Source organism: Spermophilus citellus, assembly GCF_964194105.1.
Source record: "Spermophilus citellus genome assembly, chromosome: 7".
In the NCBI taxonomy this organism is placed as follows: Eukaryota; Metazoa; Chordata; class Mammalia; order Rodentia; family Sciuridae; genus Spermophilus; species Spermophilus citellus.
Genome location: NC_138188.1, coordinates 117,606,467 through 117,629,122, shown reverse-complemented (window position 1 = coordinate 117,629,122; position 22,656 = coordinate 117,606,467). Strand labels below are relative to the sequence as shown.

Genomic DNA, 22,656 nt, shown 5'->3' with positions numbered 1-22,656 from the left:
TCACAATCCAGTAGGATTGACATCAATCAGGGACAGATGCTATTTGTGTTGTTTACGTGGTATACTTGAAAATACATAGCCTGAATCCCTACACAATGAGTTATCCCCATGATTGTTGTCTGATTGGCTTGCTCCAAAGGGAACTTTTTTTATTATGTATGTTTTATAAAATGATCTATTTCATCAGAGAAGAAAATGCATTGTGCCCATAAAATTAGCTCAAAAGATTTTAGGAACATATTTGTAACTTTTTGCACACATAACCACAGATAATATTGGGGAATTAATAGCTTATAGTTTTCCGGGTTGTTCATTTGAAAGTATGATATGCATGGTTTTGAGTTGTTATCTTATAGCTGTGATAACTTATGCATGGAAATCTAACTACAAAATGAAATCTTTGCAAAATACAGACATTTGGTCTAATTATTCCTTTGTAACATTATACATACTTGGGTCCCAGTGACTGATAGGCATCTATATAAATTCTCCAGTTGCTTTATTTTTCAGCTGAATTTTTCAGCTCTTTAATTTTCATGCAAATCTTCATGAAAGACCATGAATGACTAGACAAAGAAAAATGGAAATCTAATTTTCTGGCAATAATGTTAAAAGAGGAAATCAGCTTGGAAAATGCCTGTCATAGCTCAACATTTCCTTTCCAAACATAGTATCAATTTTATTCTGGTAAGGAATCAATTTTATATTTTTCTTTTTACTATAAGGAAAATTTGTGGAAAGGGAATATACTTTCTACAAGGTAGCAGTAAAATATTTCCACTTTAATTACTTCTATTGCTTTCCCACTGTGTATTTTCTCTCTGCTTGCTTTTCATTTGTGCATGGTTTTCCTTTTTTTATAAATTCCTTCACAATTACCTTCATGATCATAGGTTTTAGGAAAGATAGATTTTATACTGAGTTGCTGTGAGTCAAATTGTTACAGATAAAAGTAGGCTTTCCATTTTTTAAGAAGGAACTTGATTTTCGTTAACTTGCCCATATTGGTATAAATACAGGCCATTATGTTTATAGAAGACTGATTCTAATGAGAGGACAAATTGGAGCCCATTTTTATGCTAGACTCCTTGTCTTTGTATTTCTAAGGGGCATTCACTCATAGCAAAACAGTTCACAAGCTGCTTGACACCTATTCGGCAGTCTTTTGACTTTTATATCTCAGACTCATGCTATTTATTTTTTATTCTTTTCTGTAGCTGAACTTCCTTCTTAGCTTCTACTGTTCTCAGGCCAACGTGACTGTTAGAGCTTTGCTTAGCCTAACTCTTGCTTTCCTCTGGAAAATTTCTTTTTTAGTTTCTATGGGCTGAATTCCATTTAAATCTAAATACAAATCTGAGACATCCTGAGGTGCACTTTGAGTTTCCTTCTCTCTCAGGGTCACTCAATGATGGTGCCTCATTAGTAACACAAGTCAGAGTATATTGCAACAGAGCAGGATTGGCCAGAGCCCAGTTCCAGCCTCTTGCAGCACAAGTAGGAAAACTGAGGCCCAACAAACTACATCTGTGATTTTATAGCCAATTCATAATACAGATAAGACTGAATCAAATTTAGAACATAGAACTCTTTATAATGGTTTGGTCTGTTTCACTAGTTCAGTGAGTTGTAATACTATAACTAAAGCAAGTATTAATTCCCATTTTGGACTCTCTGTTATATGTCAGTTGATATTTTATTCTTGCGGTTTTGATTTAAAGGTGTATCTCTTTAAGCTCATTTGTCTATGGTTATCTTCAAGAGTACTAATATTTTTTTCTACAGCTCCATGTATTCATGTTGTGAGAAGTAAGCAATATTTTAAAGGCTATTAACATGAGTGAAAACCAAAGACATAAATATGTAAATAAATAGAAGTTATCAGTGTTATGTTTCTAAATTTGGCTAGACATCCCCCACATTCACAGAATATTTGTTTGAAATTGCTATCCTTATATGAAAAAAAAAACATAAATATTGGCAGTTTCACATGGTTCAACCTGATAGCTGTCGTGAAAATGCACAGGATTTTACAGAATACGCAGTGTTACTTTTGAACTTCATAACTACGTTTTCAAGGCTGAGGTTTATTAGCTCTGAATTGGTTGTAAAGAAAAAACTCAAAGATTAATGAAATGCAGATTACATCGCTTCTCTGCATTGCACATCTCATCCTAGGATGGTCTCAGTTCTAGGTCTTAAGGTTGAAACTCCTATGGTCTATAATCTCTTATCATGATTGCACACCACCTTGATTGTTGCTTGCTATCCCATGCTGCTGCATGCTGTTTGCTGAGAGAGAAGCACCAAACCTTAATATCCAAACAAGGAGTCAAAGCTCTGGTTCTTTAGTTGGCAATAAGTTGCTTCCACACCAATTTGTATTTTGGCAGATTTTGATGAGATAGTACTGGTTTTTGATGGTTTACTAGTTCTCAGTGCTAACCAAGTAAAAATGGCTTTGTTCATCTGAAAGGAGTAAACAAGTAGGATTCAAAAAGCCAGTCTGGGAAATAGTTCCCGAACAGTTCATCGAGTTGCACAACCTTTAGCAAAATAAAAGGGCTTATTCCTGGCATCCTTGTGAAACAATTGATTTCTTAATTATGCAAAAGTTGCTGTCATGAATTTGATATACGCATTTATAGGCCAAGTTTGTGACTGAAAGGATTAAGGTATTTATCCATCTCAATCTGGGCACCATACAAAATTCTCATTAATAGTTCACAAACGCATGACGACACAACCCCCATACTGAGATAAGATCACATTTCTTCATACTTCATCGTTTGGCTAGACATGAACAGTAATGAAGTATAATAATTGGGCAGATGACATTTTGTGAAAGCTTAAAGTTTATTCTTGTTTTTGCACTCCCTTTTTCAATTAGTTGAGTCCAGTAACCCTTATGCCAAGCATTGTATGAAGCACTGTGACCTACCCTATATCCAGAACTCTCAAATGAATCCCCGTTTGGAACCTGTTAAAAATAATATGCCTGGGCCCCAATCTGGTCTCAGAAGTGATGTGAGAAATCCAGGTTTTTTTTTTTTAATAAGTTCGACAGATGATTCAGACTTTTACGCGTGGCTACCTACTACAGCCCTACCTCATTTCTTCTTCATAAAATTCTTGAAAAGGAGAAATTTCTGGATAATATAAAGGAGGAAAATTAGGAAGGAACAAAAATCCCTTTGCAGGCATTCTATCCTATCTGTACTATGATCATGAAGGTATGAGGAAAGTGTTTCTGCATTCATTAGATTTGGATATATGAAGTTTTAAGCCTTCATCTTTTCTTTTCTCTGGTTCCTCTCCGCAGTCTCCTTTCAGCCTGCCTCAGGAATGAACTTGTGGAGCCCCGGAGAGAAACTCCGAAACAATCTGACGTCTTCTTTAGACATTCCAACCCCCCAAACCGATCAGTGTACCCATAGAGCTGTGTCTCTGTATTTCAAGTGTGTGTTTGTTGGGTTTCCATGTGTGTATATGTGTTTGTATCCAGCCTTTGGAAACAGAACTTGAAGACACTTTGGCTTAGAGACTCAACTGCTCAAAGGCACACAGCCACTAGTGAGAAAATCTTTTGAAGGGACTCAAAACTTTAAAGAAAGGACGCTTTCTGCAGATTTTGTATCCTTAGATCTGACATTGGTCAGACAGGAACCACTGTGTATGTCCGTGAGATTTCTGTTGTTTCCTGGGAGGGAGGGGTTAAGCCGAAGAGAGGCCATTAGGATGTTTATTGGAACCCTTTTCTTTTCCCTTCCCTTGTGTTTCTCAAACTCATAATGAAGCTTTTGAGCAGGTCTCAAACTTAAGATGTCTTTTTAAGAAAAGGAGACAAAAATTGTTATTGTCTGTACATAGGTAATGCATCGGCGGCTGAGGGACTCAGTCAGGCCCTTTTAATGCTGGTCATGCAGTTATATTGCAAATAGTAACAATTTAGGGCACTGCTGGGCAGAGAGGTGATGATCACCTTAAGTAGCCTACGTTGAGGGCAAGGTGAGTGCTCTTTTCCTCTTTTTGAGAATTTGCATTTTTAGTATCCTCTCCTCATGTACAGGTAGAGAGTTCTTCAGTGCTCTGTCAGAGTTTTCTCTGCACCTAGGTCACCATCTGATATGATAGTGTTGTTTGCATACGAAACCCTAAAGACTTAACCCCTGAATTGTTGTTTAGACCCCAAGGCAGGTAAACTAGCTTTGTGGTTGGTTTTAATAGGAAGGTAAAGCCACCCAGAAATATTGCCCCAAGTACTTGTTTACCATTACACCATGTCCAAAATGGAATTCAGAGTCCTCTTACCAAATCTAAGATTCATTTGTTTAACTAGGGCTCCTGGTTCTCAATCCTACCCACCATAAAAATCAGCCAGGTTACTGACTATGCTCAGTGTCATTTATCCAGGAGAGAGATGTTTTGGTTAACAGATGTCCAAGCAGACATGTTAAAATCAATATTTCTGGTCTATAAGTTACAGAGAAAAAAATAGATGATTTTCTTTGCTTTCATTATTTGTTTTTTGACTCAGAGAGTTGAGAATCTGTTTCTTTCCATATTAAGATATAGTGTAAAGGCTTTACCCACCCTCCCCCATCTTCCCACAGGTCACTAGCACTTCAATCTGTCACCAAGACAATGATTTCTTGTTATTGAGGTTGTTGCTTTATGGATGTGTGATTTTAATTTTCAATAAACTTTTGCATCTTGGTTTATCTTGCAGTTTTTGTTTCTGTCTCTCTTGACTTTTTTTCCCTTAGATACTAGAATACATAAATGCTTGAAGTACCATGAGTTAGGGCTAAAGAATGAGTGTAATGGAATAATCACTTTGGTCCTGCCTTTAATTCTTGCATATACATTTGGTGTTTTTATTTAAGGTATGCTGTATCAAAGTCATCAACCTGAAAAATTAATTATAATGTCTAAAGTAGCTTAAAAATATTTTGGTCCTCTAAGTGTTTAATTTCATTCTGGTGTGTCCACAGTATTTTTTATTGACATTTCTGAACAAGCCTCAAATTGTCTTCCATTGGCAAATTTTCTAAAATGAATTTAAATTAAGACCCAGCGTGACATAAGCATTAGCAAATATTTGGCCAGAAATCTGTTATAGGACCTATTTTCTTTGCTTTGAGTAATTGCTTTTAAAACTACAAAAGAAGTTGTTCTAAATGAAACTAATCTAGTAGATTAGATAAATTCTTGAGAAATTATAGCTTTATGTTTGAGATAAAAGTATGTTAGTAAAAGCAGATGGTCTTGTTACATTTGCAAAGAGTTTTCAGTTTGTCTTATAACTTCAATTCACAAATCCCTTAAAAGATTGGTAAGTATGTTTGCCTTTATTAACATTTGCTTTTTCTTTCAATTTTATGTAAGTTTTTGATATGTTTTTAGTCAATTTTATATAAATGCACATCTTTAAAACCATGAAACATATTTGAAAGAAACGTTGACCAGCTAAGGGAATCAATTTTGCACTTGTCGGTACAAGAGGGATTTCTGGGTTAGAAGGGTCACAGGCAGGACAGTACTGGGGCAAATTTAGAGAGGTCCCATTCCTTTTCTGAGGGCATATCTCCCCCATATCTTCCTCAAGTTATATGGGGTATTCTTCTCAACATTTGTTATTTCCCTCCCTTCTCATATTATAAGAAATAGTTTAGAAAAAAATAAATTTCCCCCAAGGTATCATCACACTGTTCTACAAAGATGCTTTTTTTTTTTTTTCCCCATTAGTAATGGAAAGTCAAAAGAAAAAAAAGCTTGTGTAATTCTCGGCTTCTTTTGAAAGTTAAAAGAATGTAGCTGTGGCTTATCAGGAGTTTTGACATACACCACATAGACAATCACTAGAGTTGGAATGAGGAAATATGATTTCTAATCCTGAGTGATGGAAAACCAAAAGTTCTGAAATTCTGAATTTTATTCTTAGCACAGAAGCTGATGTTGTTAGAGTAAAGAACTGGGGTGAGGCTTCACTAGGATTTTTCCTCAAAACTAGACATATATGAGATATACATTTCAATATCTCCATTACACTGAGTTCTTAGAAATATTTAGTGAGACTCCAGAGAAAACAATGTCAGGCCTAAACCATGTTATTTTTTCTGACAGAGCTATGTTCTCACTTTATTTTATTTTTTGCTTTTGGTTGAAATGATGGGAACACAGTGAAGTAGACATGAGAAAACCAACACTGCACAGGTCCTATTTTCTCAAATGCTTTTCTTTCTCTTTAATTTTTCCAGAAATTTGGGGGACTGTTTGGCAAGGACCATGACATCATATTTATAGTGGAAAAAATATGGTTGTTCTTTCATGCCCTGTAAATTAACCATGAATTTATTCAGACTCCCTCCTTTTTCCTGAGTGTGCAGTTGTTATTAACGAGATCCTTCTATTTCGGACACTGTGAGTTTGTTAATAAACAGATTATCCTGATGGTCTGTGGTTTTAAAGCTCGCTTATACGTTATAGGGAATGCATTCAGAATTTCCCTCAATCATTTGCTCACCCTGGTTTCTGAATTTGTTCAATGAAAAAATTCTCTGTGACCTCTGGCCAGTTCTATTAATTCCTAAGTTGTTCCCTTCCATTGTTACAGGGTTCACCATTTAGGGTTAAAGTGACTTTTCACTTCTTAGAGTGAAAAGAACCAGTGTTCTTTTCACTTGAGTGCCAACAAATCACTACACACCTTACCTGACCTCCTTCAATCTTAATAGTGAACCTTCCAGAGTGAGTCTCATGCCTCTTCTAAAGATTAAGAAAATGCAACTTGGGAGACACTTGTGTAACCTCCAAAGTCAATTCACCTGTGTCAGATCCAGGTGACCTAGATATTTCCACAGACTCCAAAATCCACCTTCCTTCCTTTTCACCTGTGGTTTCTGATCTACCTTTGTCAAATTAAGTAGATTATGACAATAAATCACAAATGAACTAATAAAATACTAAAAAATAATGAAAACGAGGGAGAGGGATTTGTAACAGGATGTAGAAAGTGGCATTTACTCCAGGGTGAATGCAAATCTTATAAATATACTTTTATTTTCCTAATGGTGGTTCAAACAAGTTTTATGTAAGTTCTTTTTGTACTTAAGCTCTTGGATATTTTGGAGAAGGGGAGACAGAAGGAGGTCTCTTTTGGTTAGAGAGGGCCAGCCTGGATCTGGAAAAATGGGTCACCTAACATCTTAGGTACTTTATAGTGAGCAAAGACAGTGAAGAAGCAACTGGCAAAAGATCTCTTCATTTCCCTGCCCTGTGCTTTTCTATGCTTTAGTGTGGACTTACAGAAGTTCTTGCATACATAGGTTTAAATGTGCTGGTTCTTCTGCCAGGCTCCTGCACAGGCATGGAGTGGATTAGGAAGTACTTGGTGACAGCTGGAGTGGCTCTGTTTATTACCTGCTTTGGTCCCTGTCTATGTTAGCCTCCCACATTTCTCTTACCACTTAACCCATTTCTTGATCCTGTAACCTATTGCCCATACTTCTCGGGGAGGTATCATAGAATGAAAACAAACAAAAGCTCTTGAACAAGATGCCAAGAGACCTACTTTATCTGTAACCCCTCCATTCAGCAATGTGCAACCTTGCCACATTTTTTTCCTCTTAAATCCTCACACTTGCTTTTCTCTGTTAAAAAGTAATAATAATTTCTGCCCATTCCTGCCCTACCAAATGTGATGTGTGCCCACAGGGTTGTTGTCATAGTCATTGAGAATGTGTATGAAAGAGAGCAATCTGAAGTAGTATGAATTAAGAGGACTTATTACATCAAGACCTGTTTATACAATTTGGACCTATAATTGTGGGTACAGGAGAAGAGCTAAAGAAAAAAATTATTGTCCTCCTACCTTAAAGTCAGTGATTGTAAAATGTAGTGGATTTGTTAATTTTTCATGAGAATGCTAATTTAATGCAAATGAATGTATAGCATATTGTTTACATTACCCTGGCTGTGGCTCTTCAGCAATAGGGTATGGGGGCTTTCCTGGTTACACATAATTTTAGAGGACACATGATGGGATTTTCAAAGACTACCACCCCCTATAACACTCAAGTGCTTAGAGTCATTTTATAATTTTTTTTCAAACATTGTGCTCTGCTTGTTTGAAACCTGGTTTCATTTACAAAGCCTCTAAATTTCGTATCACATATTTATGCAATACACCTCAGAGACATTTTTTAAAATTTGTCCTTTAATATAAATATGGCTAATGCAAGAAGGAGGAAAATAGGAACCAAATAATACATATTGTTTGAGGAATGTTAAAGGGGAATTTTTCCAACTACAGGTTAGAAATATGCTTTAAGTCAAAATTTGTTGTATGGTCAAAATAATTACTTGCTATAACTGCTGTGATCTAAAAAACTGTTTTTCTCTTCTTTTTCAGTTCTTTTCATAGCCCTCCACGGTAGGAGGATTATTTTCCCCATGTAACTGCTATTTTATGAGCATCTCAGAAATGAAGCCTGTTTCTCTTTACTTTCCAAGCTTTAACATCTAATGACATTAGATGTTAGCATGGGTACACACATGTGATTGTAATTTATAGTTTTCTGTTAAAGAAACAGAGTCTAGGTTGTTAATTAGTAGCTTGCATAGGGACTATAGCTTCCTAATGTATCTGAAGGGGGCTAAAATTTGGATTATCTGATCCTCATTCTATACCTCCTGCCTAGAAAGGCTGTTGGCATTGCAGCAGGTCCTCACATGGCCCATGAACCTCTCAGCTGAGAAAGCATGCTTCCAACCTAGGGCCTGGGTATGCTGGTGGGATGTGCTTCCAAATGTCCTATTTGATTGGCTTTGCAGTTATATTCTGTATATCCCAATAGGCCTACGAAGCTACAGATGGATTGCCTGAGCTACAATCTGAGCTTTGCATGTCCATGTCTTTCATCAGCCTTTGTATCTTTTCTGAATTCTTTTTCCTTACTATTTTTCAAACTTGTTTGAGTTGAAGACAGAAAGAGAAGGAGAATGGAGGAAATACTAAGGGCAAAAGGAGGATGCTGTTATTTTCCCTCTCACAAAGGAGATACTTCATAAAGATATTACACTTTATACCCTCCACATTCAGGGAAAACGTAATTTGGTGGGAGCTTTGCATTCCTTCCCTTGTCTTGGAAATATTCTCTTCTGGAAATGCAAATAACTTCTTATCATCAGTCTTGGAAGAACAATTTGCAAGCATATGGTTTGCAGCCGTGTTTTAATCTAAGACCTGTTGGAAATGACCAGTCCCATGCTGACCATGGTTCCCACGTTTATGTTCCTAGGACCTCGATGCAGTCTCAGTCTTCATATGGTAACAGCTCCCCACCTCTGAACAAAATGAACAGCATGAACAAGCTGCCTTCTGTGAGCCAGCTGATCAATCCCCAGCAGCGCAACACCCTCACCCCCACCACCATTCCGGATGGCATGGGAACCAACAGTAAGCATCTTCTGTAGCTGTAGCTGAAGGACCAAAGGGCTAGTACAGGGGAAGACTGCTCTGGTTGGGGAAGAGGCTTTCTCCTAAGCCAAGCCAGAGGCACAGTGGGACAGATCAGACCAAAGTTGAGTAACATGACTTTTCTGCAGAATCACCTCTCACTTGGATATATATTTCATTACATAAAACACTGGTAGAGATGCAGGAGGCTGATCCTTCAGTAGGGATGAGGATCTCTAAGAGGGATACAGTGCACTTCCTGCCAACATAGATGGAAATCCATCTTCCCGCCATCTTTGAGCTTGAATGTGTCCAGTATGTGGGAAATAGCATGATGTGGTAGACTTAAAATGTAAAGAAAGGGATTCTGGTCTGGATTCTTATTATAAAATTATGAACAAATCACTTCTCTAGGATAATGTTCATCCTTCCATCCATAAAAATATCACTCTGCACATTTAACATTTTATAAGTCTGTATCCTGATAATCAGCCTTCTCAACTCATCAACTCCATCCCCAAAACAGTCAGTAGGAAGGTGATCTACAAAAGGCTCTGACTTTTCTTTATTCACATGTAAATTCACATATTGACTAAGTATAAATATAAAAGGCAATGAGAAATTGGCTCTAATTGGATAATGATTGGCATTTAGCTTTGCTATAATTATCTTTCCCAGTAGAACTAAATATAATAAAATGGATACACAGACTTGAAAGAAAAAATGATAGTGAAAATACAGAAGGATACATAATATCTTCAGAGATGCAGAAGACCAAACATTGCAAGAGTACCCTATAATCCTTACTCTACCAAACAAACAAACAAAAAAACACTTCACAGTATTCTTTGAAACACCAAATTATTTGGATGGAGGCTTTAAACTTGCATTTCAGTGTTGCCTTAAATAATGGATTTTCTGGGGGGGAATAAAAACAGAAAAAAAAAATGCTGAGGCTTGGATTGTGACCAGATGTGGTTATCATGGCCCCTGTTTGTATTTAGTGAGAGAGAGGTGAGTGTGGTGTGATTATCTAGAACAGCAACACAGACTTTAGAGCCAGACTGCTCACCCACTAGTGATAACTGCATGAGTCAAAACCTGACCTGCTGCTGTGACAGCAAAAGAGAATAGGAAGCATTCATTTCCTAATTTATTTTACATCTTATGACAATCCCAACTTATTTCTTGGAAAGATAAAACAGTGGGTTTGGGAATGATGATTTACATTTGTACAACTTTCATTTTGCCTGTTTTTTTCTTATTTATAGTTCATAGTTATCCTCTGATGTAGGAAAATCAGGGGGAAAACAGAATGAGATGCAATAGGGTCATGTGCTAGTAGTTAGCTAGTTAGTGACCTTTCCCCTTGGGTACACTTCTATTTAGTTAAGGAAACAAATTACACTCATCTTTTTATAGATATAGTATTTTTGCTCTTTTGGGGGTCTGAAAGTAATATTTGTTTCACAAATATCATTATTTGTGTTTTACAAATATTAAATATTCCCTATCAGTGAGTTCATGGCTAAGTAAAATATCAGCAAGAATTGGTAATATTCCTGTATAGAAGACTGACAGACCATCAGAAAATAGTTAGAATCTTTAATTATTTCCTTCCTTTTTAGGAATTTGGTTTCTTACAAATATTTCAATAAGTCCTTCTGTTCACAAATGAATATCCCAAAGGTCTCTCTCTTATTCACATGTTTGTTCATTTGTTAACCTAAGTTTATTGAGCATCTTACTGTGCCAGGCACTGTGCTAGGGTCTGTAGAGATCTAAACATGTATAAGACCTGATTTCTCTGCTTGAGGAGATTCGTCTATTGAGGGAGAGAGAAATATAGCCCATTAAGGCCAATACAAAGAGGAATCTGTTCACATTCAGAGAAATGAGCCATTTGGCAGAGAATCTGGAGCAGAGAAAGGGATGGGAAGAAATTGTCCTAGGAGAATAAAGATCAAGAAGTGTGTAATTAGTTTGGAGTCTAGTGATTATTCTGTTTGACTAGATATAATTTACTTGAATGAGTGTAGTGAAAGATGAGAAATAAAAACAAACTGGTAGTTTAGGCCCTTGGTAACATTAAACCAGGCAAGATGGACCACTGGGGTGCTGGTATATGATAACAGCAGTAACCCTCTCTGTTCCTCCTGCTTCTGTTCAGTTCCTATGATGAGCACCCACATGCCAATGGCTGGAGACATGAATGGACTCAGCCCCACCCAGGCCCTCCCTCCCCCACTGTCCATGCCGTCCACCTCCCACTGCACCCCCCCACCTCCGTATCCCACAGATTGCAGTATTGTCAGGTGAGTCCACAGCATGTGCTCCTGGGGACCTGTCCTCAGCATCGCTGGGGGTGGAGGGTGGACACTGTCAAAGTTGATTAAAAAAAAAAAAAAAAACCTTTTAAAAGCAAGAAAACAGTCCGGTGGCTGAGTTCAGCCACTATTCTCTGATCTGTGGAGTGGTCAGCATAGTTCAGTCAAGGAGAGCTACTCTAGTCAGCCTGGGAGAAAGTGAATGTGTGTATTTCTATACATACAGGTTCATTCCTGTTCTCTCATCTTCACTTACTCCCTTCCCCTCCCTCACGTTTGTAGATTGTTAGTTGACCCCAAATTGGTGCTCAGGGCTGGGTTTCCCAAAAAGGGCAGTACTTGCTATCTTGCTCCCTTTCCTGCTCTCTAGGCCTCATATCTCTCAGATACCACTGAACTGTTGTTCTGGAGTTGAATGTCCATAAGAAAATTAAATGTTAACCAAAATGACAGAGTCAAGAAGTAGATCACTCCTCCCACTCTGCATACAGAACACGGCAAGGGGAGTGCAAATGGCAGTAAATAGAAATGCATGAAGCCTGAAAGATCTGTTTCTCACAGAGGCAAGAGTCAGCTCCTAAATTTCCTGCCAGTACTTGTCTCCTGCCTCTGCTTCTTGTGCAGAATGGTTCTTTCTTGTGGCTGCTAGAATGATACATGTTAGTCTCCATGAAGTGTTAATCAGAGATGGCAAAATGCAAGGCTCATCTCACCCAGACATTGGCTCTGTGATGATGGTGGCACCATCACTCTCAGCATCACAAAGAGAAGGATTGGTGTTTTGTGGAAGAAGTAAATCCTAAAGTGTTAATGATTTTCTAAAATAGTGGCCTACAATTTCTTTATGTTTTTCATATGAACCATTCTCAGAAATCCAAGTATAAAACAATTACTGTGGAGATACTCATTTTGAAGTGAAGAGCCAGGAGGCAAGAGGGCTGGGAACCTGACCAATAGACTTCTTCCTTTCACCCCCTGCAATGGCTCCTAACACATTTAGAACCCTGGAATACCACAGATCACCATTTGAAAACTTTGATCTGTGCAATCCACATAGTTGGTTTTATTTTCTGTAGACATAAAACCCAAGTTATAATTCCTGAACCTCCAATCTGAGGCCCACATATATTTTATCTTCCCCTAGTCTCTAATGTAGGACATCCAAGGGCAACATGTTGGGTTTTCCTTTATCTCGCCAATGCAGTTGGGGTGAACTCTCTTTTTCTGTTTCCTCCTTCCTCTTCCCTCCTCCCTCTGCAGTTTCTTAGCAAGGTTGGGCTGTTCATCATGTCTGGACTATTTCACGACCCAGGGGCTGACCACCATCTATCAGATTGAGCATTACTCCATGGATGTAAGTAACTGTTAGACTTTTCTCTTGAGTTTTATTTCTTCACTTTCTCCCTCTGGTGACACATGCCTTGTAGTTCAATACTTGGTAGTTTTAAATTTTGTTTTATCCGTGCCCCTAATCTTCAATTCTGAAAGAACCCCTAATCACAGTAGGAACATTCCCAGGCCTTGGGCTGAAATTGTAGCTCAGTGGTAGAGCACTTGCTTCGCAAGTGTGAGGCACTGGGTTCGATCCTAGCACCACATAAAAACAAGTAAAGGCATTGAGTCCATATACAACTAAAAAAAAAAAATTTAAAAAAGATTCCTAGGCCTCCATCTCCACCTAGACATATTAAAACTCAGCACTCAATCTTCTTCAGCTTGTCTGATCCGCCAACAGTTGGCTATTGTGCCCATACTATATTCAAAGTAGGAACAAAGAGATCATTTCCACCATCAAGAGATCATCTCCAGCCAGATGTCATGGTACATACCTGTAAATCCCAGCACTTGGGAGACTTTGGCAGGAAGATTATATTCGCTTTCCTTTGCAACATAGCAACATTTACTTTAAAAATGTTAAACAAGGGAGGGGGGAGAAATAAATTTAATCTGAAGAATTCAGAGAACTTTTCAAATGTTCTTATTAATCTCTACAAGTCCCCAGGGAGGAGAGTAGAAAGTGGGCCATGTTATTCTTACTTAAAATCATGGCGTGGAGAGATGATAGAACAGTGAGTGATGACTGAACCAGGAACAGAGCCAGGGGCGTAAGCCTCAGTCTCTAACTCTATTAAATGGCCTTTCCTCCCTCTCCTTAAAGTAGGACTTAATGAAGATTCAGTCATTCCTCTCAATTCAAACTAAGTTACTTCATTCATCCATTCATCTGAATAGGCCCAGCCATCCCTGATCACTGAGAATGATTACTGGTCATGGGTTCAAATCCTAGACATGCTTTTTAGTAGCAACAAGAATTTAGGATTATCCTCTTGTTTCTCTGGGTCTCAGCTAATCCAATTGAGTTCAAAATCTTTCTTTACTTTGATTTGGCTTTTGAAAGAATCTGGAGGTGAGGGGACTTTTCTCCGGCTGCCTACCTCATTTCCTGAATTACTGCTCACTCCGAAGCTGGTATTCTGGTCCCAGCAATCTGATTTTTCTTCCAGGCTGCTCTTCATGCTGCTCTCTTTGGGGTTCTCTGTCCTTTCTTCTAGCTTCTGGAGAGCACTTTGCACTGTTGGGTGAAGACAGTCTCTGCCTCTGCCCCTGCTTCTGCAGTTGGGACCTCTCTTTACCCCCTCCTTGAGCACCGATGCTAGATATGTCCCTGTAGCATGAGAGCCCATGCCCCATGGTGACAAGTACCTGCTATGCTGCCTTTCCACCCACCCCTAGTCATCCCATAAATCACCCCTGGATGCTGCCCAAAAGAATATAAATGAAAACTATAGAGAGAACTTTAAAAGTACCTTCCAACAGGATTTGCATCACTTTATACCAGCTTCCACCCACTCAACAGAGCTGCCCTATATTTGAGAGTCTTCTGTAGTAGAGCCCTCCTTGAGGAAACAGGGAATCTTCCCTTTCCTATATTTTTCAATACATGCTTATCATTTGCTCATTTGCCCCCACTGAGGAGTATGGCAGGAAGCTCCACTTGATCTGCAGATGTTCTGCGCAAGTCCATCTCTGCTGGTGTTGACTAGTTGATGGAGTCTAGTTTACAAGGAGCTTCGGGCTAATTGAGAGCTTAAGAAGCATAAAAAGTACAAGAAGCATAAAGAGCATACTAGCTTATCTATTTGTGGATTCTCTTCATTACACTGTTCCTCTGCTATAGTAGGAAGTTGGAGTACTTCCAATGGCCTGAAAATTCACATCATAGGAAGATGTAACACTATGTTGCAAATTTCTGAATTGGCAAATTTTGAAAACCTATAGAATTTTCTCATCCTTGCCTCAGCTTCTCCCTGCTCATTTCTGGAAATAATTACCTCTTTTTCAGCTTTTCTCTTAGCACCAATCAAGTTATTTGGCATCTTTTCCTAGAAGAGGAATGTGATTAAAATAATGGTCTTCATTAGTATCTTCTGTGAGGTACAAAGTTGAGTTAATATAATAACAATATAAATGGTTAACATTTTATAGAGTGCTTAGTAATTTATATAATACTTTTATAATAGTTGCCTGAGTCCACAATATATGGATACCTAAAAAAAGCAATTAATCATACCCTGTTTTACCTATGAAGAAACTGAGACCAGAGCTTTTACCTAAGACTGACACAATTTGAAATGACTTCTACCCACATCTGTAGAACATGGACACAATTTTGCTGTATCTTGATACCCTGTTTTATCCAAACATCAAGAGACCATTTGACCAATAGATCAATTTTAGGTTGAGGAGCTATCCTGAGCCTACAGTTTATTTATCTAGATGTATAATGTTAGACTTGTCATCCTCTCTGTTCTTCAGGTTTTCTATCTATAAAAAGGTATAAGAATATTTACCACTAAACAGGATTAAATGAGATCATGAATATAAAATAGTTACTTCAGTGCCTGGCACATGGAAAGTGCTCAATCTCCATCAGTAATCTTTTCTTCTCATCTACTCCCCAGTTGTAGTGACATCCCATTAACATCTTTCTTCTAATTACTAGAGCCGAGTAGACAGGAAGTCAGAAGGTACATGATATCTCTCTTTAGAATTTTTGCCCTCTCATCCTACTGCTAACTCCTCTATTTACCAATGAAGAAACTAAGGTTAACAGAGAATAAGTGAATTGTTATCCATAAGCCAAGTCTGTGCCTTTGTGCTTAGCTACATACATGAAACCATCAGAAAAATATTTTATTTTCTAGGTTACAGATCAGTAAATTCAGTTCAATTAAATAAGGATGGTAAAATGGTATGGAATAAATGTCAGTTTGCATCTATTCTCATTTTTCTTGGACCTCCCTGTGGCACAGGATCTGGCAAGTCTAAAAATCCCTGAGCAATTCCGACATGCCATCTGGAAGGGCATTCTGGACCACAGGCAGCTGCACGACTTCTCCTCTCCTCCCCATCTTCTGCGGACCCCAAGTGGTGCCTCTACAGTCAGCGTGGGCTCCAGTGAGACCCGTGGCGAGCGTGTGATTGATGCCGTGCGCTTTACCCTCCGCCAGACCATTTCCTTCCCACCGCGTGACGAGTGGAATGACTTCAACTTCGACATGGATGCTCGTCGCAATAAGCAGCAGCGCATCAAAGAGGAGGGGGAGTAAACCCCATTTTGTGGGCTCTTCCTACACTCTTCCCGCCAGCCCACCCCTTAAAAGGCACCCTTGCTTGATCTTCACAGCATTGTCCCTAGCTCCTCCCCTTCCTCTTCTCTGATTTCTTAAGAAAAGAAGTAGTAGGAGGCTACCTCTTAGCTAACCTCTGACCTGGCATCTGATTCTGATTCTGGCTTCAAGCCTTCAAATCTCTTGCTTGCAGGACTGAGTGGTCAGGGCTAGATAGAAGTGAGCAAAAAAAAAAAAAAAAAAAAAAAAAAAAGCAGTGGCGCTCTCTCATTGACTTTTATAAAGCATTTTCACTCTTATAGTCTAAGACTATATACATATATACATATATAAATATATATAAATATATAAATATACAATATATATTTTTGGGTGGGGGCACTGAATATTGTTTAAAATATAACTTAAAGGAATAGATATTGAGTTGCACTTATCAACCTTTAAAAAATTTACTTGTTTTGGATTGCTTACCTTGGCCCCTTTTATCATCATGTATGATGAAAGGTGTCTAGAGCTTAATTGTTCGTGTGAGTGACAATGGTGTGAGGTCCTTCCAGTTTTTTGGATGCTAAACACATGCCATATCAAAACTTTGGATAGATTTAGTTGTCTTTACCATTACTTATTAATATGGTAAGACTATATATGTACATGGTTCTCTGTGTTGGCCCATTTTATGTTGATGGCATCCTTTCTAATGCCATTGCTCAAGTAGGGATGTTTGTGTTCACTTTGTGAAACACTAAAGGGGAATACATCTCTTTTTTGCTTCTTTTGGGAACAAGGAATGTAGGTACAACTAAATTTCTTTAAAGGTCCTTATAGCCAGCTTAAAGCTGGATCTATCAGTAACCTCCTCAAATTTAATACCAGATACCATAGTATTTATTGTGGAAACATTTGCTGCCATTATCCATTATAGGAGTCTTAAAACTAAATTTGACTTCTGGATTGACTAACTCAATACACATTTGCTGTTCCTTGTTACAATTCAGGTTGACTCAGTTGGGATGAATGCCATCTATCTAGTTGTTACAGCATAGTTGTATTCTCTATTAATAATATCCAGGAATAACAGGACTGATTCAGAATATTGAGTCTCTAATAAGTAGATATATCATCAAGCAATAAATTGAAATTCCTTAATGGTCTTTTGAAACATAAGTAATAGCAAGTAAATGTTTCTTTTAAAGACCTTACTGTTCTATAAAACTGCACATGCAGGCATGTTTATCTTTTTCTTTTCAAGTTTTAAAATAGAAATGGTGATTTGGAAAATATAGAATTGTGAAATCAGTTTTCCTATGGCATTGGTTGCATCACTGTGTTATTTTTCTTTTTTGATCAATAAGTGTTTGTTAGAAAGTAACCACGGGGACCCAGTTTCCCTTCAGTCCCTTGGGGAATGTGCACATACTTAACCATGTTTCACAGATCGGAGGGGTAACCCTTTCATGGAAGCTGTTGCTTCAACAAAGACTTGTTTTAGAACTTTGGGGAAACATGTAAATGACAATATTCCCCCTAGATGTTTTGGAAACAAACTTTGTAACAAATATATATATATATTTTTTTTCAAAATATAAAACAAATATTTTGTATATATGCTAATGAGCGCTAAAATCTGTCCATGCATTCTGGTAGAGGGTTATCATTGCACAGAAGCTTCCATTTTTATTTTAAAGTGCAAAAGGGCTAATAGAGCTCTAAAATGTATGAATTGCATTTGAGAAGTGTATATATGTTTTGTGTGTGAAATTGCATACTTTGTATTTTCTTTCTCCTTGGGATAGTGGGTTTTCTAGAACCACAGTTAAAAGCTTTTTTGTATTTTTTTTTTTTTACATTTTAATGGAAATGTTATTCAGTAAGAATGCAGTGTCAAGTAAGAACACCATAATTGTAAGATGGGGGGAAGGGGAAGTTATCATTTTTTATTATTTTTTTATTTTGTGTGTTAAAGAAAGTGAGTCCTTGATTTCAACATTTTGTGCTTAAATGATTGTAAGCACTATTAGTTTCTGGAATGAGCATGCAGATTTGAAAACTCATTTGGGGAAAATTAAAAGCTGTGCTTTGGCCCTTATTAGGAAGACAAGTAGCTTCCTCTACTGTCCTTTGATTTTTAATGAACCTAGGACTTCTGATCTATTCAAGTGGCACTAGGGACTCAGAAATGCCTGTAACTGTATCTCATGAGTTTGGTGTACCCATACATTGGCACAATTACATATAGGTGTCAACTTTTATTCCTTGGGTATATACTAGCCAGGATAAGAAGAAAAAGCATGGCATACAGACAACTGGAGTGGAGGTTAAGTGGCCTTCTGTGACTTCAACTCAGTGCAGTTAGCTGAAAAACAGGATGATCTTTGCTAGGAGAAACTTATAAAGAGGAACAGAGAGCAGAATTCTCTTCCTTAAATCCATTTAACTTTTGTTTTCTTATATTCTCCTAAAATACAGTATGTGGGATGTTGAATGTTAAAGAGATTTTGGATTTTTTATTATTTTTATAATTATACAAAATTAAGCACATGTCAAAAGTTTTATATGCTTTATTAATGTTTTCAAACATTTCTTTCTTATAGATGTAATACTTTTTTTAAAGCTTCAGTTGCTTGTCTCTTGGTATTTTTATGTTCTGGGCTTTTGGTGAGCCATAGGCAAATCTATAAGCCACCTAAGTTTGCCAAGACATGCAATAAAATTTAAAAATAAATAAAAATGCATTGAGAAATTGTATTAGTGTATGTTGAGTTTGTGTCTGGGTCTTCCATATTTCTAACCTTTATATTTATTTATGTACATGGGGAGAGGAAGAGACACCTAGGAAAGCAGTATAGAAGTACACATATTGATGTTTTCTCATTTCAGCACAAACAATCATTGTTTTCTTTTTTCCAATCTATAAAAGAGAAAATACCAGAAAGGTATCCTTATTTGATACATGATACGTTTACAGGTATAGTTTATTTGACTAAAGACCAGAAGGGGCTAAACTGCAGAACTTCCTAATGTCTGTAACTGCGGTAACTGCCCCATGTTGCTTAGTACTTGCAAATGTGATTTGGACGACACTGATTGTTCATGGGAATAATTTCAGACAATGGGCTCTGATTTGGCCATGTTACCTTTTAAACTCAAGGATATCACCTTTCAATTCAGTCAGTAAATTATCTACTGTCCCTAACAAAATAATTCAATGATTTTTATTAAAGAAATGAAAAAATATTCTTTCACTGACTAATATTAGATGGCTTGAAAACAATGTTACCTTAGACTTACAGAGAATTTTACAGAAAATACATAGCACATATACATGTTATGTGTATAGACATTATACACATACTCCACATTACATATGTAATATTTAGTGATATCAATTTGTTTTTCTAATTATAGATATAATCACATTATTAAGACATTGTGAATATAAATGACACCAAAATTTTAATTTCTTGAATCCTAGGTGATAGATTATCCAAAATAAAATGATTGATGTGGTAGTGTCAGTATGAGGCAAGGAAAACTAAACATCTATGAAAATCACCAATATTTGATATACAATCATAGACTTCTGGGCAGCTCAATTTTAGTTTTTTATTTCTTTTTTGAGAAATGCTAACCATTTATATGAATTGGTATTCAATGATTTTATTATCTCAGGTTTTCTGAAGTACAAGGAAAAATAAGTTAAAAAATAAGAATAAAATTTATTTTTTTCCTATTATCATAGGCTCCATTAATCCTTTTTAAAACCTAAAATACATTTTGGAAAGATAATGATCTTTGTTTTACACATCTTAAGACATTTAATTTTTTTATGCATTTTAGGCATTACTTTATCTTCATTGAGAAATTCCAGTGAGATAAAAATGAGTAATTTTTTTACAAAGGAAGAAAGGTAAAAGAATGTGATAAAATATTAAAATCCTATAGAAAACATGCAACTGAATATGAATTCATATTCATTTTTGTCAATAAAATTTGTTTAGTTAACTGTAAAATAAACTCTTAAGAGCCCATTTTTATTTAAAAAAAAAAGAATGAGAACTTAAAACTGTGCTAATATATTAGCCACTAATTACACATGTGACTCTTGAGCACTTACATAGGACTAGTCAAAATTAAGTTGCACTATGTGTGCAAAATACACATAAGATTCCATTAATATAAAATAGTTACTTGATAATTTTTATGTTGATTATCTATTAAAAAAGAGGATATTTTGGATTAAATAAAACATTTCATTTTACCTGGCTTTTTATGTATTGTCAAATGTTTAAAATTATATGTGATTTTTATTATAATTGACAAATAACCTTGAAAGATGATACAATAAGAAACATGGAAAGATGATAAAGTAAACTTACTATTGTACAATTATGCAATTTTTCCACGAGTATTGCATCATCTTTTAAGGAGATACAGAAGAATATAGGATACAATATTTTTGTAGTCAGAATTTTTCATTTTCTCCCCATAGTGGCAAAAATGTTAAAATTAATGGAGGAAAATATTTCAAAGGGGTTAAATGTGAGGTGACTATATAGAGACAGTGGCACTTTAGACTGTGATGGTGGTGAAGTTATTGTTTAAGTCTCAGACTGAGTCTTCTGATGGTATTCTAAAATAAATTATCCAAACACAAGACCCAATGGCTAAACAATGTGGTTCAAAGGACATATGGTACTGTCATCCACAGTAGTCATTCAAAAAGAAGAATTTGACCATGTAATACATTTTGCAGCAAAAATCCGGCCACTGTATTTTTGTAAAAGGATATATAATGGTGTTCTTTCAACTCTAATGATTCTTGTGCCCAAAATGTATAATATTCTTCACAAATGGAAAGATGCTAATGGTAGGTGTGTTATGAAAGATTGTTGGAAGTAAATATATGGAGTAGAAATTAAACTCATGAATTGACCATTCTAATTAGTGTTTACAAATCTAAAAAATATTTGAAATTTTGGAGCAAAGAACATAGTCATCTTCAAAAAACTATGAGCCATCTAGGGCTGGGGACACAGCTCAGTGATAGAGGGCCTCCCTAGCATACATGAGGCACTGGATTTGATCCCAAGTACAAAACACAAACAAAAAACATTATGAGCCATGAAATGCTCAAAAAACATATGGGGTATTATATTCATATGTTGCAAATACAAGATAAGTAATTAGAAGCCTGTTCGTGGTGCAATTGAAATCAACATTTGTAAGATTGATATGTACCACATTGCATGCCAGTTCATGAGCAGTTAGTTGCATTCAGAGGATATTTCCAATTTTCTGTGTATATACCACTAAAATCTTGAAAAGGGGGAAAAAAAGTTTCTTGTGAAACTATCTTTGGCTATCTCTTCATTCTATTTCATTCATAAAGTTACTGAGATATGGAAAATTAGAAAAAAATAATGGATGAGGACAATGCTTTGTTATTATGCTGGGAGCTTTTTGATTACCTTAACTGCTATTAATAGTTATGAAATACCAAAGACCTAATGTTGAATAAACAGGCTTGGGCTATCTAAAATTTGCCCAGGATATCTGAGATCCAGGGGCTACATTTCTACATTTTGTGGCAGCATTTGCATTATCTAAGGAGGTGACACAGGGATCCTCTTTGGTGTAGGAGGCATTTCTTTTAGTAAAATAAAAATATGCAAAAATGTACTGCATAAGAATAGTGGGTACATACTGGTGTCTCCCTAGACCTGAGGAATGCAGTCTTAATTATAAGTCAGCCATCCACAGACTAACAGAAGCCGGTGTCCATTCTCCTGTCAGCCCTTCTTCCACATTTGTGTTCTAAGTTCTCCTACTAGTAGCAAGCACATGGGGCACTCGAACCCTGAGTATAGACTTCCAGCATCTTATTTGTACCCACAGAAGGCTTAGTTTCCACTATCATTTTTAATATCTCGATTGACACTACAATTTTTCTTATGCTTTAGATTTATTCCAAACAAGTTATGTTGATTTATAGATTTTAATGGACATATGCAGAGAGGAAACACCACTGGACTGAAAGAAGTCTGGTGACTTGATTCAGTCTGCAGCTCAGATTTAATATCTATAAAATGAGGGGCTTGGACCCACAACTTGTCAGTAATATTCTTTGGAAAATAGCAGAATGGTAGCATTAAAAAACACCCTGCCAGTGTAGAAAAGAGGTCATAATTTTACAACAAAATTACAGTCTAAAGCTACACTCTACATTAAATTCAGATCT

At 36.7% G+C, this 22,656-nt stretch overlaps 1 protein-coding gene across 9 annotated transcripts in view; it reads left to right on the top strand.

The window, feature by feature from the left end:
• Positions 1-19,138, top strand: part of TP63 (tumor protein p63) — a 233,155-nt gene extending 214,017 nt beyond the window's left edge. For 7 of the 9 annotated variants that reach the window (XM_081301289.1, XM_081301290.1, XM_081301292.1 and 4 more), the window contains 4 exons: positions 9,303-9,460; positions 11,631-11,775; positions 13,048-13,141; positions 16,101-19,138. In XM_081301289.1, the coding sequence (XP_081157415.1) occupies positions 9,303-9,460; positions 11,631-11,775; positions 13,048-13,141; positions 16,101-16,397 (694 nt within the window). In that variant the 3' untranslated portion in view covers positions 16,398-19,138. Of the gene's footprint in view, positions 1-3,322; positions 4,718-9,302; positions 9,461-11,630; positions 11,776-13,047; positions 13,142-16,100 lie in introns of those variants that run through there. The other 2 variants (XM_081301294.1, XM_081301293.1) reach the window with 1 other exon arrangement.
• Positions 19,139-22,656: the final 3,518 nt, after the last annotated feature.